The sequence below is a fragment of the Schistocerca gregaria genome, chromosome 7 (genome assembly GCF_023897955.1).
Source record: "Schistocerca gregaria isolate iqSchGreg1 chromosome 7, iqSchGreg1.2, whole genome shotgun sequence".
Classification (NCBI taxonomy): Eukaryota; Metazoa; Arthropoda; class Insecta; order Orthoptera; family Acrididae; genus Schistocerca; species Schistocerca gregaria.
This window is the reverse complement of record NC_064926.1, coordinates 550557061-550575834: the sequence shown is the minus strand read 5'-3', so window position 1 is coordinate 550575834 and position 18774 is coordinate 550557061. Positions and strand designations below refer to the sequence as shown.

Genomic DNA, 18774 nt, shown 5'->3' with positions numbered 1-18774 from the left:
ATTTTATAAATCCACTGCACTGTACTGAAAATGTTGACACTATGCACTGCGTGACTTTTTTGGAAACACTCGTTTTATTAACTCATTGTACACGTTGTTGACAACAGTGAAGCCCACGTAAATCTTGTAACTGAAGACAGCATTCGGTACTGCTCGAACCTGTTTCGTTTTCTTTTCCGGCTGATTAGTTGTTCGTTATGAGAAATAATCAGCAGTACTGTGGATAGGTTTACAGAGAGATAGAGTTTGCTGAAAAAGCAACTCGTGTCTGGGATCACCGAATGATGTGGATGAGCGACAATGTGGCTTTATGCAGAGATGTTCTCCATCGCCTGCATCCGCATTGAACTAATTTTGCGTCTGCTTGAGTTGTCGCTTCCTTTGTTTTCGTGTTGCCGTATAACAAACTATTCCTCTGTTCTTAAAATTAATTACCCGTAAGTATAGATAATGCGGTTGACAAATTGAATGAATCACAATTGAAGAACAGTAGCTAGTGTGGGTCATTTGAGGCAAAACTGGTATAAAGATTCTGTTGTTATTTTGAAATGAGGTATAACTGCGTAAGACCTCTACTTGAACATTCATTTTCGTGTAAATTGTAATAAAAGATTCCCATCAAAAAGACTCACTGCAAAAGTGGATATTACATGAGTTAAAATTCCAGATGCTAACAAAAGTGTTGGGTAGTGTTGACTACACGACAGTATATAATTGTATAAGTAAAACGTTGTTTTTGTCACCCATAAAAAATTAATATGTTCATATGTCAAAAGTACACAATAGTAAAAAAGAAATTTAACTAAAGATCGATCATCTTCTGTTCCGTTGAACTTGATACAGCGGATTAGAACCGTGGACAGGAGTTCTCTGTAACACATTTCTGGGTTCATCTTCATAAAGTTTAGTTAGAAATCTTAGCTTGCTAACATCTTATCTCTGTTAAATCTGTGAGACACTTCTAAATTTTCTTACAAATCGTAAGCTAACGTTTGAAACTCAATACCATCCAGCCAGCATAAACCTTTAATGCACATTAATCATGTGTGCTACAATCATTCTTCGCAATTTTATTCAAATGTGGGTTTGAAAAACCCCACCCGATGTAACATCATCGATCATTTTGCCTTCCAAAACTCTGGAAACCGGTTGCTTCAGTCTTGGACCACTCCCTGGGACCCTCTTCAGCAGGATTCTTCTTGAACGTTGGCATCGTAAAAAGGGGCCCCATATCATTCAACTTCGGACTTTTATGTGGACTTACAATGCATAATGAAGAGTGGAGGAAGCAGAAAGCAAGTTCAGTTACTAGCCTATCATTTTGCAATACAGTTAACTTTTGAATATTTAAATACCACTACTAATATGACAACGTTCCTTCTTACCGTTTAAAGTACAGATCGATGCTGAAACTAGACCACCTTCGCCAGACAGAAATCCATAAAATTTACTTATGATACAAACTCATAAACTGCAATTCTGACAAATGGTGGTGTGATGTGTGTGCATCATTCCAAGCACTGCACGCTTTCGCTGTTTCACGAAAAATCCTAAAAATACCAGTGTCTCGTACTAATCGCCGTTCCACTACATTATTACAGGGAGAAGAACCACCCGAGACCACATGTCTCAGATGCCAAAATACTCATCATCATGTATGTGGTTCATCATGTATAGCGTGTGCCTTTACCAAGGTTCCAGTGCTGAATACAATCGTTATTATTTGATGTAATCCATTAGTAATTGTTTATTAAAGCCTGCAGCTGTGAAAACAATGATTATTATTCACAAATAACTATTCTGTTACAAATGCCTTTTTAAAAATTATTTATGCTTTCTATCAAGCCTTTCGGCAACTGATCACCATTTTCAAACGCGTTGTTCTGTGTGTTCTATGTCTTATATTTGCGATGTTTCTGATATGTGAAGTTCTTAATTGTGTTGTCTTTGCTGCAATATACAAAAACGCTCAATTTTTAATTAATTGTCCATACTTATATCAAGTTTCCGGGGAGATTTGGAAAAACATCTTCTTGCAGCTTTATTGTGGTTCACATATTACACATCCCACGCAGTTTTCTGTGCACAGTACACATCCAGAATAACAAAAGTACATAATGAAATCGCTGCAAAGGTGTTTTTGGATGTAACCAATAGTGAGAATGTTCTAGGACTTCCAAATAGTGTGATATACGTTTGTACACACAGTATTAATTTTAATAATCCAGATCATTATTTGCTTGTATATATTTAAAATGACGTTTCTTTCTATGTGTTAGTAACAGGTAATCCGAAACACCCAGCGGTAAAGTCAACAAAAATTTCAGCATAAAAATGGTCACAAACAAAATACTGGTGAAAAATTTATATACTTAATTAAAAAATAGTAACGCATAGAAATAAGCGCAATTATAAGTACATATAAGCAAATTACGATACAGATTTTTACAATTAAGATTAATACTCCCTCTCGAAGACCACAGCATTATCTCTCTTAAGTGGATATAAAAGCTTCTTCATAATTGCTTTTTACGTACACTTACGATTCCCGACATATACTCTACTGTTTGTGATTTTTAATGTCTGTGATGTTCAGCAAGAAAAGGCCACTAGAGAACAGCAAGTAGAAGTTCTTCCAAATTCCGCCTCTAATTACGTACAACGATCGCCAGTCAACTAAATATTGTGCGTTGTTAGACATTACAACAAAGAAAACATAACAATGTAGAACTTCACACAACGAAAATATCACGAATAGTGCAAAGAGAAAAATGTACTTTAAATGGGAATCTCTTCCAGAAACGCCTTGTGCAAAATACAAAAAAAGATTTTAGTGGGTCGTAGCAGACAAGTTAGTTATAAACAAACCTACAATGGATTTATGTACGTGCAAAATGAATTCGAAAATGGCAAATAATGGCTAGTCCAGCTAATCTTTTAAAAGGAATTTAACCCTTGCATTACCAATACGGGGGAAGGCACTTCATACCACTTTTTATTTTAATTTGTATTGCAAAATGCTGAAAAATTTCTTTTAATGGCTTCTTATACCGTATTCTATAATTATCTTAAATTGTTCAGTAAATGTTAACCCAAAGCGGTGAATATGTCTTTTCACAGCGAATGTTTTACTCATAATTGTCCGATTCAGGACCATTCATACATATCTGTTCATATTTAAAAAGCATGTTGTGAACAAAAGCAAACAGCAGTTAACAAGATTTTTATGTTTTATAAAATGTTTGTAGTGGCCATAAAGTAATTTTACCTTAAAACTGTTCATTGCTCCCTTTTTGCTCACAAAATCAGCAGTATGGAATTGTTGGTCTGTCTTTATGCTAAACACTTTTCTTTTTAATTATTCCCCCAAACTAGTTTCAGCGAGAGATATTGACATCGTCAGTGGGTTATTTTGATTCTTATTTGCTATACGTCACAATATGATTTTATAATTGTTGCAGCTGTTTCCGTCACAGTTCTGCGTTCCTTTGTTGCCGTTTTTCTTGGCATACATTATGTCATGTGCAAGTTAGTTGGACTGGTTGGAGCGACTTTTAGACGCAGAAAAACATAATTTTCGTACCTCGTTCAAAAACTAAAACATTACATATTTTTGTTGTTGTTGTGGTCTTCAGTCCTGAGACTGGTTTGATGCAGCTCTCCATGCTACTCTATCCTGTGCAAGCTGCTTCATCTCCCAGTACCTACTGCAACCTACATCCTTCTGCATCTGCTTAGTGTACTCATCTCTCGGTCTCCCTCTACGATTTTTACCCTCCACGCTGCCCTCCAATGCTAAATTTGTGATCCCTTGATGCCTCAAAACATGTCCTACCAACCGATCCCTTCTTCTAGTCAAGTTGTGCCACAAACTTCTCTTCTCCCCAATCCTATTCAATACCTCCTCATTAGTTACGTGATCTATCCACCTTATCTTCAGTATTCTTCTGTAGCACCACATTTCGAAAGCTTCTATTCTCTTCTTGTCCAAACTAGTTATCGTCCATGTTTCACTTCCATACATGGCTACACTCCAAACAAATACTTTCAGAAACGACTTCCTGATACATAAATCTATATTAGATGTTAACAAATTTCTCTTCTTCAGAAACGCTTTCCTTGCCATTGCCAGTCTACATTTTATATCCTCTCTACTTCGACCATCATCAGTTATTTTACTTCCTAAATAGCAAAACTCCTTTACTACTTTAAGTGTCTCATTTCCTAATCTAATTCCCTCAGCATCACCCGATTTAATTTGACTACATTCCATTATCCTCGTTATCTTTTGTTAATGTTCATCTTATATCCTCCTTTCAAGACACTGTCCATTCCGTTCAACTGCTCTTCCAAGTCCTTTGCCGTCTCTGACAGAATTACAATGTCATCGGCGAACCTCCAAGTTTTTACTTCGTCTCCATGAATTTTAATACCTACTCCAAATTTTTCTTTTGTTTCCTTTACTGCTTGCTCAATATACAGATTGAACAACATCGGAGAGAGGCTACAACCGTGTCTGTCTCCCTTGCCAACCACTGATTCCCTTTCATGTCCCTCGACTCTTATAACTGCCATCTGCTTTCTGTATAAATTCTAAATAGCTTTTCGCTCCCTGTATTTTACCCATGCCACCTTCAGAATTTGAAAGGGTGTTTTCCAGTCAACATCGTCAAAAACTTTCTCTCAGTCTACAAATGCTAGAAACGTAGGTTTGTCTTTCCTTAATCTTTCTTCTAAGACAAGTCGTAGTCGTTATTCCCTCACATGCTCCAACATTTCTACGGAATCCAAACTGATCTTCCCCACGGTCGGGTTCTGACAGTTTTTCCATTCGTCTGTAAAGAATTTGCGTTAGTATTTTGCAGCTGTGAGTTATTAAACTGATAGTTCGGTAATTTCCACATCTGTCAACATCTGCTTTCTTTGGGATTGGAATTATTATATTCTTCTTTAATTCTGAGGGACTTCAGCCTGTCTCATGCATCTTGCTCACCAGATGGTAGAGTTTTGTCAGGACTGGCTCTCCCAAGGCTGTCGGTAGCTCTAATGGAATGTGTAATGTGCTAAAAGATACTTGTGCTTATAGATCAGTAACCATCATGAAAGTGTGTTGTTAGCAAAAGTTATCAATAAATTATTAATTTTTTGTAGTTTTCTTCTGAGTGGCGATAAGGAACCCCCGCTTCGGTAGTACAAGTTACGGAACGTGCGTCGGTTTTGCTAGATTTAAGTGCCGCCGTCCGGTAGACAAGTGAAGAGCGTCGGCGGCCTAGTGGTGTGGCAGGTAGGGGGCGCGCCGCTGCTGCGCCAGCCTCTTCCCCTGCTAGTACAGCTGCGTGCGCACGGCGTGTTGCAGTGTCCAAGGCGAAGATCCTGGGCAACTCGGAGCTGTACATCCGCAGCGGCTCGGACATCAACCTGACGTGCGTGGTGCTGGAGACGCCGGAGCCGCCGTCGTTCATCTACTGGTACCAGGGCGGGCAGGTCATCAACTACTCGCAGCGCGGCGGCATCAGCGTCGTCACAGAGAAGCAGACGCGCACCTCCCGGCTCGTCATCGCTCGCGCCGGCCCGCACGACTCGGGCAACTACACGTGCAGCCCCTCCTCCTCGGACTCCGCCTCCGTCTTCGTGCACGTGCTCAACGGTAGGTGCGCACGTAGGCCAGACTCCTCCCCTGCGGAGACACCAAGTCCTGGGCGGTACTGCACAGTGGTCCCCTGGGCGTGTAACCGTCTGCACACGCTCACTAACCCTCTTCACCATTAACTCCCATCCCTATTATTTATTTTTTATTTATTATTTACTAGTGGCAAGGACCTTATCCACCATACGCCTGCTCTACAAGCCTCTTCCATCCCTTTCGCGTAAATGCCTCGTTTGTCCATTCAGTGTTCGTACTCATCTTAGGTCCTACTGTACTCCCGAATGATATTTTACGTAGTCTGCTATATGACCTGCCCAGTTCAACCTTCCCCTTTTTACTACATCTACGATGTTACGGTGTTTTTACATTTCCCTTAATTGTTCATTTTTTCTTACCATTCCAAGAAATACTTTGCCAAAAATGTTTCTTTGTACTTTTTTTCAAATATTAAAAGTTTTTCGTCATGTTTCTTTCTCAATATTTAAGCTTCACGTTCATATAATGTTACTGGTATATTGCTCGACTGATACAAGCAGGGTTTGGAGTTAGTACTAAATGATTTTTCTGTAAGATTTTGATAAAACTAAATAGCGTTTTCTTCGCTGTCGCTAGAGGGGCATCTCCTTCTCCTTTCATTCCATTATTGTTACTAAACAGAGTCCGTAAGTACTTTAAACATTCAGCTTTTTTGAAAGTGAGTCCATCTACAGCTAAAGCTGCATCACTTTGGTTTTCCTTACTTATGATAAGATAAATTGTCTTTTCTTCAATTACATATATCCTTTTTTTCTCAGCAATTTTGTAACAACTTTACATCATTTTCATTAAACTACTTATTAACGCTATATCATCTGCCTAAGCAAGTCCAGTAATTCCGACACCTTAGCAAGAAGGCTAGTCTGCTGAGCAGCTTTCCCTTCTTCATTCGTAGATTCTGCAGCATCTTGTAGCTGCGCTGGACGTCCTCCCCGTAGAGGAGTGATATACGCGATTTCAGTCATTCTCGGAGTATTCCACTGAGCAATTCTTTCCGGGTTATCAGCCGCGTGGTGGCGTCGTCTTGTCGCAACGTTTCAATGAGTTTCGTACTCATCATATTCTTGCGAAGTCAGATAACCCGAGAATAATTCATCAGTGGAATACTGAAAACGCATATAAGTCTAATAATGTTCATCTCCTGCATTTGGATCCCTCGTGGAGTAGTTGTACTAAATTCTCTATCGATCGTCTCTAAGACGAGATTACATAAAATTGGTGAAAGGCGTCTCCCTCTCTCAGTCCAGCGAACATCTTAAAATTTTCTGGTTTTTCCTACATCTGTCTTGACACCACATAAAATTTCATCTGTATATATTTTAATTAAAATCATTAGGTTTGGTGATATTTAAAATTTCCTCATTATATTTAGAAGTGTCTGACGGTGTATACTATCATAGGCCTTTTTCCAATCTAAAAATAATCATTTTACATCTACATTGAATTCCCTCGCCTTTTCAGTTATCTGACTTAGAGATAAAAGATGTTATACTGTGGGTCAATTTCTACAAAAACGGCATTGGTAGTCACCAATTAATTCCTCAGTAATTGGGATCAGCCTCTTTAAAAAATTAAAACAATTTTTAGAGACCTGAGCGACCCTGATTTGCTTAGTAAATATCTTCATGGGGGCACTTAGAATACAAATGAAAGTTTCAATCACTGTACTGGGGAAAGATGGAAAGACTACCATAGGATGTTTTGGTAGGAATGAATAGATTAAAGGTGGTGTACTAGATGCATCGATATGTTTCAGTCGTGGAGTGATGGGAAGGTGGGAAGTCCTGAGAAATTTAGGCATAAAATGTGGTTCAAATATGGAAGATCAATTGATTGCATGTGACAGACAATGGGTGCTTGAAGCCCAAAGACTCGCTGTTCAAGTTAGCAAACAAGCAAGCTAAAAGGAATGCTGCATTACCTGATTCAACAAAAAATCGGTAAAACGTATACATTATAAACAGTGCGTGAAACAAATAGGTGTTGATTATTACATAATATTGAGCCAGAGAAGTACCATGTGTCTTTAAGTGTATTAGCACAGCTTGATTTCGTGTGAAGAAGAGCACCTGGCAGCGCTAAAACATTGCAGCATTGGTTGCTTCAGATCTTTTACACACTCTTTGGTTTGCTCAGTAGCTGGTATGTACAGGCACTTGTTTGTGATGCAGCTTCAAGACCGCAACAATAATGGCAGTTACAATATATCTGGATATCATAGCATTGTTAATTCTTTATTCAGATTACCCCTGACTTGCGACGATATGGCTGCTGTACATGTGCTGTTGTTTCCTCTCTGTGAACTTTCTGTCTCTGTCAATATATATCATTACTGGAGAGCAGCTGATGACTGGGTGTCGTGTGATGTCCTTAGGTTAGTTAGGTTTAAGTAGTTCTAAGTTCCAGGGGACTGGTGACCATAGATGTTAAGTCTCATAGTGCTCAGAGCCATTTCAACCACTTAGAGACCAGCAAATGGCTTTGTAGCACAACAAAAGTGAATAGAGTTACGAAGTAACTAAGCAGTTCACTTGATATTCAGGAGTTTGTAGAATAACTTTTGCTATATAAATTGGTTTGTCTTTATGTTTAACAGGTGGTGATCTGTATCGTGGAACTGGTACTTAATAACGTACTTTATTTTATCATCAGCTTTTTCTGTTGATGACATTCGTTAAGAAAAGTTAAGAGCTCTTGGTTATCACCTAAATGAATTTTACATAACTTCCATTTCTCATTATTACCAACTGTCTGTTCCATATTTTAATTTTTGACATCACAGGATTTTCTGTTAGAGGTATGATTATATGAAATCACTGACAATAAATTTTTTGTTGATTTTATTGTATTACCTATGTAACGTTCAATGCATTGAATTGATTTTTTTAGACTAAAGGAGGAGTCGTGTTATTGGAGGTAAACCGTATTTATTCAACTAGTTGTTTATCGTGGTCTTAATATTATTTACAGGTAAGTTAGTAGCATCAGCAGAAAGTAGCGATTGCATCATATCACAGCAAAGTCAAATTATGTTTGTAGGATAACATTCGTGTTGAAGTGCTATCGAGGTGACATGAAGCGTCATTTTTGGAGATGGGCAGTGTTCTCTTTGGACACTTAAGCTACAGACTTTTGTGTGTAGCCTGGAAGCCATACAGCACGACAGCAGAAGCAGTAGGTAGTAGTGGTTGTACTGGCGGCACCCCAGTTGTCGATGCCATGGACACCACATCACTATCCAGATGAGTCAGCCACTGGCATTTGTCTGTGTAGGTGAGCAAGCAGCTGCAATGCAGAACGGCAACAACTGTAAAAGTGGGACAGAAGCAACTGCAGAGCGCCCTTGTGTTCAGTATAATAGATGGGCTGCAATTCCTTGTATGTCTTTGTAGCTCTCAAATCCACGGGAGTACCCATCAGCTATGCGACATGGGTACAGAAATTGTGAGCACCGTTTGTAGATGTCTCAGGCGCTGCCACTTGTGTGTACACGTGACGTCTTGGTGACTAGTGTTTATGTATGTGCAAATAAGCACCCAGTGGCCATGGAGCACTGACGTAGTTATAGCACAGGGGCAGAGGAAGATGTAGAGTGCCTCTGTGGACACTGTAACAGACGGGCAGCACATTGTTGGATGTCTCCATAGGTGCCAGTTGATGTGCACTGGGGTACCCATTAGTTATGCAGCACAGAAAGAGTTACCGTGGTGATACAGCAGGTGCAGTGGCTGGTGTCAGTGTCCCAGCGATCACTGCTACAGACAGGCTGCACTCTCTTTAAATATTTCATTAACAGATCTTCGTGTGTGTAGGGTAGCACAAAAGTGTTCAGCGAGGCAGCAGGAGTATAGTGGAGGTAATATCTGAAATAGTTGCTGCAGAACTCCTTGTCGTAACTGTTACAGATTGACACGTCTGTCTCCTGAATGTCTCACTTGCTCACGTGTGGAGTAGAAAATAAAGCTGTCACGCGTTAAGGGAGAAGCAGTGTCACTGAGGCAGTAGCTCGAATCATTCCTATAAGCCTTGTTGTTGTCACTTTTACAGAGGGGCACAATTGTCTTTCCATGTCTCAGTATCTGACATTATAGGATTGTAGGTCTATCTTGTTACAAGAACTTTTGTTTTAATTTGTTCCCCATACTAGTTTCATTGACTATATCGCCGTAACTGATGGGTTGAAGATGGAAATGTTGTCTCTGGAACTAAGTGAGGAAGAAACTAAAACGAAAGTGTTTTGCATCAAGACATACCCACTATCCCAGAATGCTTTTATGCAAAACATGGGCCAGCAGTTACAATAATTGTAACTGACATTTGTGTGTGCTCTGTAGCATCCACCTGCCATGCAGTAAGGGAGCAGCAGTATCGTTGACGTACCAGCTGAAACAGCTCCTTCAAGCCTGCTTGACATTGCTGTTACATATGGGCATCACTGATTTTGGATATCTCACTAACAGGCCTTTATGCGCACAAGCGCGCATGTGTGTGTGTGTCTGTGCTTGTGTGTGTGTGTGTGTGTGTGTGTGTGTGTGTGTGTGTGTCTTTATAGGGGAACACACAGCTGTCTTGTAGTAACGGAGGAGCAGTATCATTGAGGCAATATCTTAATCAGTTTCTGTGAGCCCTATCGTTGCTGTTACACTTGAGTCCCACTGTCTTTGAATGTCTGAGTGAGGGTAGCACCCAGATGTCTGCAGTAAGGGAGGAGCAGTATCTTCCAGGCACCAGTTGCAACACTTCATATGAGCTCCTTTGTCACTGCTGTTACAGATGGGCACTATTGTCTTTGGACATCTCAGTAGGAAACATTATTTTCTGCTGTGGAATACCTGTCGACCACGTAGCATGGCAAGGCAGCAGTGGCGGTGGAGTAGCTGCTGTGAGCCGTCTACTCACCACTGTTACAGATTGCCACCATTACCTTTCAATGTCCTAGTACCTGACATTCGTGTGCACAAGCAAACACCCGGTGGCTGTGCAGCAAAACGATAGACCTATATCTCTGACATCGATTTTTGTAGACTTTTAGAACATGTTTGTTGCTCGCATATTATGTCATTTCTGGAAATCCAGAATCTACTCTGTAGGTATCAACATAGATTCTGGAAACAGCGATAGTGTGAGACCCAACTCGATTTATTTGTTCATCAGACCCAGAAAATATAAGATACTGGCTCGCAGGTAGATGCCATTTTCCTTGTCTTCCGGAAGGCGTTAGATAGAGTTCCGCTCTGTCGCCTGATAAACAAACTAAGAGCCTACGGAATATCAGACCAGCTGTGTGGCTGGATTAAAGAGTCTTTAGCAAACAGATCACAGCATGTTGTTCTCAATGGAGAGACGTCTACAGACGTTAAAGTAACCTCTGGCATGCCACAGGGGAGTGTTATGGGACCATTGCTTTTCACTATATATATAAATGACCTAGTAGATAGTGTCGGAACTTCCATGCGGCTTTTCGCGGATGATGCTGTAGTATACAGAGAAGTTGTAGCATTAGAAAATTGCAGCGAAATGCAGGAAGATCTGCAGCGGATAGCCACTTGGTGCAGGGAGTGGAATCTGACCCTTAACGTAGACAAACGTAATGTATTGCGAATACATAGAAAGAAGGATCATTTATTGCATGATTATATGATAGTAGAACAAACACTGGTAGCAGTTACTACTGTAAAATATCTGGAAGTATGCCTACAGGACTATTTGAAGTGGAATGACCATTTAAATTAATTGTTGGTAACTCGGGTGCCAGTTTGAGATTCATTGGGAGAGTCCTTAAAAAATGTAGTCCATCAACTAAGGAGGCGGCTTACAAAACACTCGTTCGACCTATACTTGGGTATTTCTATCAGTGTGGGATCCATACGAGGTCAGGTTGACAGAGGGGATAGATGAGATCCAAAGAAGAGCGGCGCGTTTCGTCACAGGGTTATTTCGTAAGCGTGATAGCGTTACGGAGATGTTTATCAAACTCAAGTGTCAGACTCTGCAAGAGAGTGTGCGTTTCAGGATGAGGTATCGAATATATTGCTTCTACGTACTTATACCTCCCTAGGAGATCACGAATGTAAAATTAGATAGATTCGAGCGCGCATGGAGGCTTTCTGGCAGTCGTTCTTCCCGCGAACCACATGCGACTAGAACAGGAAAGGCAGGTAATGACAGTAGCAAGTAAAGTGCATTCCACCACACACCGTTGGGTGGCTTGCGGAGTATAAATGTAGTTGGAGATGTAGTACAGCTACAGTTGCAGCAGTGGCAAAGCGGCTGCAGCAGCTGCTTCAAGCCCCCTTGACGTCGCTTTTACAGAAGTGCGCCACCGTCTTTGGGTGTGTCAGTAACTGACTTATGTGTATGCAGGGGAACACCCAGCGGCCATGCAGCACGGCTACAGCAGTAGCGGTGGGGCGGTCTTTTGATGTGTCAGTAACTGAATTATGTGTATGCAGGGGAACACCCAGTTGCCATGCAGCATAGCAACAGCAGTAGCGGCGGGGCGGTCTTTTAATGTGTCAACTGACTTATGTGTATGCAGGGGAACACTCAGTGGCCATGCAGCACGGTAACAGCAGTAGCGGTGGAGCGGTCTTTTGATGTGTCAGTAACTGACTTATGTGTATGCAGGGGAACGCCCAGTTGCCATGCAGCACGGCAACAGCAGTAGCGGCGGGGCGGTCTTTTGATGTGTCAGTAACTGACTTATGCGTATGCAGGAGAACACTCAGTGGCCATGCAGCACGTTAACAGCAGTAGCGGTGGAGCGGTCTTTTGATGTGTCAGTAACTGACTTATGTGTATGCAGGGGAACACCCAGCAGCCATGCAGCACGGCTACAGCAGTAGCGGCGGGGCGGTCTTTTGATGTGTCAGTAACTGACTTATGCGTATGCAGGAGAACACTCAGTGGCCATGCAGCACGGTAACAGCAGTAGCGGTGGAGCGGTCTTTTGATGTGTCAGTAACTGACTTACGTGTTTGCAGGGGAACACCCAGCAGCCATGCAGCACGGCAACAGCAGTAGCGGCGGGGCGGCCGCTGCGGCGGCTGCTGCGAGCGCGCTGCACTCGCTGCTTGTGGCGGCCCTCGTGCTGGCGGTGGTGGGGCGCGCGCCGCTCGGCCCCGGTGGCAGGTGATGCGCTCCGCCCGCAGCCAGACAGTGCCTTAAGCAGCTGGCGGACGCAGAAGCTGCGGCTGCCTCGACACAGTGAGGGCGACGCTGCTCTGCCTGTTCAGGATCCAGGAGTGGACGGTGGTCATAATCACAGTGGTCTCGCCGTCATACACCTAACTTGTAAAGTAACAAGATGCAATAAATAAATGACTTGCGGAAAACGGACCGACGTAGTGAGAGGTGTAAAGTGGTCAGTGCTTAGTGACGAGTCATGCCACTAACGTGGACTGATTTTGTTTCAGCATTTTCTAGTCAGTGACAGTTTCCATTTCCATTTCACACTCTATAATAAACAGCACTAAGAGAACTGCATTGGCTATTGGCACGGCTGTACTACAATACGTACGGACATTTCAAAATCTTCTTCAGTTCTTGGAGGTCTATTGTTAGATCATCGCGTCCATACGATGCTTGGGTTGTGTAATGAATGAAAAATTGGAAAGTGAACTCCTGTAATTCGTTCTGTTGTATGGAGGTGCAAGTTCCGTCAGTAAGAACTGCTTAACACTGCACGAAGAAACGAAAGCGAAATATTTCATCTGTCATAAAACACTGTGTATATCTCCATCTATAAATTAATTAATATCAACAGTACATCTTCTGTGAATGCAAGGGGTATAGAAGGGCGCTGTACCCACAACAGTGTTTCCTAACAGTGCGTCAACGAAATCTATGACGCAGCATCAGCTGGTATGATTACACACACCGAAAAAGTTCTCAAACTGTAGTTGCATAAGACTTTGGCGTGAATCCACATCAAAAAGTTTGAGATCATAAAATATCAGAACGAAGAAATTCTATTTCTTCTATAAACTGTGAATAATCTGACTTCTGCAGGTCATACACGGAGAAAGTGGATCTTTGAGACCAGTTGCTATGGGTGCAAACAACGAGTGCACTCGTGATGCGATTCTTCAAGACACTTTCCAATAGTGACACTTGCCACACATACCAGGCGCACTGTCAAAATCTCTGTTGAAAAGTGGATGTTCGTTAGATTTAGATGAAGGTCACGGTATTACTGTCGAAACGACCATATGCTACTCTCACATTTCGTGGAAATATTCGCACTGTACCTACATATTTCTCTCAGGTTTTACTTGAATCAGAGAACCAGAGCTACACTAACACTATCAAGAATATTTGTCAGTTATTGTCATTCTCACTGATTAAGAGAGTATCCCTCGATCATTTCGATGCATGGATATTGCGACACAATTCGAAACTTTTCTCTTGACTCTTTGGAGTGAGATACAGTTGCAGAATGGCAATAGAGTTGTTAAATGCGTACAACGGTAAAGAGAACTGAAACGTAAAGTAAGATAAAGACCTCATTACTAATGCAAAACTATAAGGTGTTAGGTCTAGAAACATTGCCAGAGAGCGTCCAGAGCGAGGCACAAATCGGTCGTTATTAGCGGCCCGTAGACACGTATCAGTGCTTAACGTCTCGCTTGGATCCCTCAGTAACGGATGTACGTAGAAAGTCAGGTGGCTGTATTTTTCATTGTGACGACAGATATAATCGTAGATCAGTTTATTTTTCTGAAATGAAAATGTGGACAATAAAAGAAGTGTGCAACGATATGTGTATAACACCTGCTCACGAGGCAGTTCGCGCTTCATAAGTTTACTGGATTATTCGTAGGTGCGAAATGTGTTCTGTACTTTGTCGAATGAATGTTTCATTTTCAAATCATTCGGGTTTATGCTTGCTGAATTGTGCACTCTTTCCTTTTTGTAGAAACTTGTAATCCTTTACTTTCCTACTATGTGGCTTGACAACAGTACACACACACACATGTTTACTCCCCAAACACATACAGGACAATTTTTCGTTTATTTCTCAGAAAAGATGTTAAATTAATAATCAACCTACATTTCAGAATCAAAGCTGACAGGTGGGTAGCATTGAAAGTGGTCCTCATTTTATTGGTTGCTTGTGTTATTGATGATAATAAGGATGGGGAACTCTTTCCCTCCTGAGAGAGGTATTTAACGATGAAGATGTCATCTTCTTCCAAAGATTTGATTCCGCATTCAAAGTGTTTGGAGTTATTTTTACGTTTAGCGTAACATAAATTAGTACGGTAAAGCTGCGACGTTCTTACATTCTGTAGAAACATTCTACGCACTATGGTGCAAGCGTGCAGCTAATAACATGAAAACGTCAGTTCCAGAAAAGGAAGTCCACCTCTTCTCTGTATCAGAGCTTAGCTCTAGCAGTACTTACACTCTGTTCGGTGTTCAAATCTTTTAGCAATGATTCTCTGCGAGTTACCCTGCATATCATTTCCCGCTAGTGAATTCAGTGGTCTGTCAGCCTTGAGTCAGATGAAAGTAAGTTGATATTCGTCGTGGTTCTTTTATTCGCTTATGTAGCTCCTTCTGTACATTTCATGCATAAGAAATATTTGGTTTCACCATTATATAGTTTCTTCATCTTGTACCGTAGTTACCGTGAATATAAAATAAACAATTTTCGTATAAAAACTTAGAAATCAATGTATTTTTCTCTTGTACCAGATACCCATCCCTTAACAACAAAGGATAGCGCTATCCACTGCAACAGGAGAGACGTCCATTACACAGAGCTGGAACGGTTTGTGCCACATGATTCATTTGTCGAGCGCTATGAAATGATCAAGAGCTCAACTCCGTGGAATATCAAGTAGGACGTGAGTAACTGATTGTGGATGAGAACACTACCCTCTATAGAAGCTCATCCACCACACAAATCATGAAATAAGAGGATTTGTAGAAAGTTCGAATGTGACTCTAGGTCTCAGCGCTTTTGTTGTCGGACATGAGATAAACCATCACATTTATTAAAACTACATGCGGAATATATTACAGTCTGCTTCAAACTAAGTGTTTCTGATATGATTAGCAGTTTCATGGCTCAATGCCGAGTAACTCTTACAAAGATGAAAACTGAAATTGTTAAAGCATGGAGCATCTCCACAATATTTATCAAACTCTATGGAGACGCTTAGCACATGAAGGCTATTTAATTCTTTCAATTAGTATGGAATTGAATCTATCATCATGAACGTCATTATAACATGTGATCCGTTATTGTTACGAATAGACACTTTTTGTTTTGCCTTGAATTCCACATTGAGAAATTTCTCATCATACCTGAAATACATGCTGGTTTGAGGCTGGTATGAAAGTAAAGTAAACACTTCCTGCCGTATCGGACATATGCTTTGCAGGTAATATATCAGGGTGACAGGCATCTCATTCAAAGATTTGTTCACTCCCCAAGGCATTTGTGGTGCGACTTGCACTGTGGTCGTGCATTATCGTCCCAGAATATGCCATTTGCTACCTGGTATGAAGAATATGACTACATGATTTATTATTTCTGACACATATCGGCGATAGTAAAAGCTCCATTCAACATACACGCCTGTCGAAAAATGTAAACACACACACACACACACACACACACACACACACACACACACACACACACACACAAGTAGAGAGAAATAGCAGACACTCCTACTATTGCCAAAACAAACAAAAGACGAATGATTCTCACAGCAGCAAGTAAAAGTACACGACTGGAGGGATGGCAGTAGTTTTTCACAGTACCATAGTGTCAATACATTTACTGTTACTGGAAGTGCTGTGTGATACAATCTACCACAAACGTGTTAAAGAACAGGTAGAACAATGTAAGCACAAGAAAACTGTGAAGAGCGATAATAAGTAAGACTACTTTCAGAAGTAAGTTAAAGCATCAAACGATATTGTAATAAAAAACCAAACCGCTACACTGACAACTGAAGATGTTTTAAATAGAGCGAAACACATTTCCTCTTCATAAGAATTTCAACAGTATTTAAACAGTATGACTTGTAATAACTAAAGCAAAGGTTGAGAAACATTTCTACACTCAGTTTAAAGTGTAGGTACGATGCTAAGAGAGACACAGTGTCGCGACCTAGTCTGGTATTTCTGGTGAATTACACTCACACACAATTTGTGGAAATGTGTGCTGCCTTTGCTTTAGGAATCGAATTCCTAACATCTTTGGCTATTAACCTAAGGTACTAGGCAAAACACTGTCAGTGAAACGATAAAATAGGCAATAAAAGCTTTTAATCATGATATGAAGATCGGCTGTTTGTCAGACTACACGTAAATTTTAAGGATATAATCTATTTAATTGCAACGCAAATTACGTTAATGGGTTTTGATACCAGATATCTGGAGCATTTGGTCTGGGATTCTTTAAGGCCAACATGTATAATCAGGTTATGAAGAAAACGTAACCGTCTAAAACGGCCAACTGTGGACTACACATAATTTTGTCATCTTATCCAATGTACTTCCAGATTAAAGAACATATCTACATCTGGACGATATGACAAATTATATGGGCATTTAGTATGGGTTATACTAAATTATTTAAGACACACGCAGACTCTCATTCAGTTCTGAAGCGGTGGCTGTACAGTGCATTGTTCGTCGCCCATGACTTAAAATAGTTCCTTTGCTCCCTTTTCCTGCGTCAGCGGCTGATGGGTGCGGCAGAAGAATGGCGAGTCTTGGTGGTAAGTGTGATTTTCACTGGTCCTTGAACTACAGCTTAGTATGGCATACTAGATTGCACGCCCGTACCGACCTACTTACAACAGAATTCTGCTTAACAGCGCCTTACGTGAAACCTCACGAGGCACATGGGCAGACATGGGGACGATGAATACAGCTCATTACTAGCAGCAGTCCAAGGGAAGACTCCAGACAGGTACAACAGAAGTTCCCAGACACTTCGGTTATGGAGAGTGACAATATATATTTACTTCGTTAGTCAAATTCGTCTAGCGGGCCGAGGTAGTCTCGTGGTTAAGGCGCTCAGTCCGGAACCGCGGGACTGCTACGGTCGCAGGTTCGAATCCTGCCTCGGGCATGGATGTGTGTTATGCCCACAGGTTAGTTAGGTTTAAGTAGTTCTAAGTTCTAGGGGACTGATGACCTCAGAAGTTGAGTTCCATAGCACTCAGAGCCATTTGAACCATTTGAATAAACCTGTCCATAATACATAATGCCTTGTTGTAACGTCCACCAAAGGCATTTGTTGTGGAGCTCGGGAAAGCTCTCGCGCTGACTAAATGTTTTTAATTAGTTTTAAAGAACCGCATGATTTATGAGCAGTTATGACCACAGATGTTAAGTCCCATAGTGCTCAGAGCCATTTGAACCATTTTTCTAATTCGTCTGAGATAAATGAGCTTTAAAAGAAGAAGGACCTACTCTTTAACGATTGGTTTTCCGATAACCATGTCTCCCACTTTGTGAATTATCAGGTTTTTATTACTGCTTCAGTCCAGTACTTCACTTGACATGGTATTATCGGGACGTACGACAAGTCCGTTAACGTACTAATCTCTAGCAGCATCCGATCCTTCACGAACAGCAACCCTTTTAGTAAAAATTTTGTAATTACATTTTTCTGACAATGACGCCAGTATGTCTCACTGCAATAACGAAGAAAGGCCGCGCGAAGTGGTTACGTGGTCTCAGGCGCCATATCACGGATGGCGGGGCCCCTCCCGCCAAAGTTCGAGTCCTCCGTCGGGCATGGGTGTGTGTGTTGTTCTTATCACAGTATAAGTTACTTTAAGTAGAGGGTAAGTATACGAACCGATGACCTCAGCAGTTTGGTCCCATAGGAATTCACGAACATTTGAACATTTTTAACTAAGGGAGTGACACACTCTAAGTAGCATCTGGAGCTATAGCAAAACGAAGACATATATAGTCCATATACGTCCTTGTTAAAGCACTGTGTGATCTTAGTCCAATATATCCGTCTGCTCCCTGCCATTAGGTCTCGCAATATATTAATGGAATCTTCTTAGTTTATGGCAGCTTTAGTGATGAGTTCTTTCTATCGGAGTTTA

The 18774-nt window shown here is 41.1% G+C and overlaps 1 protein-coding gene across 1 annotated transcript in view; it reads left to right on the top strand.

Moving 5' to 3' along the window:
• Positions 1-15357, top strand: part of LOC126282474 (limbic system-associated membrane protein-like) — a gene marked incomplete at its 5' end in the record, with an annotated part of 867777 nt that extends 852420 nt beyond the window's left edge. Inside the window, 2 exons of the mRNA XM_049982131.1 lie at positions 5357-5647; positions 12667-15357. Coding sequence (XP_049838088.1) covers positions 5357-5647; positions 12667-12818 — 443 coding nt within the window. The remainder of the gene's footprint in view (positions 1-5356; positions 5648-12666) is intronic.
• Between the last annotated feature and the right edge of the window lie 3417 nt (positions 15358-18774).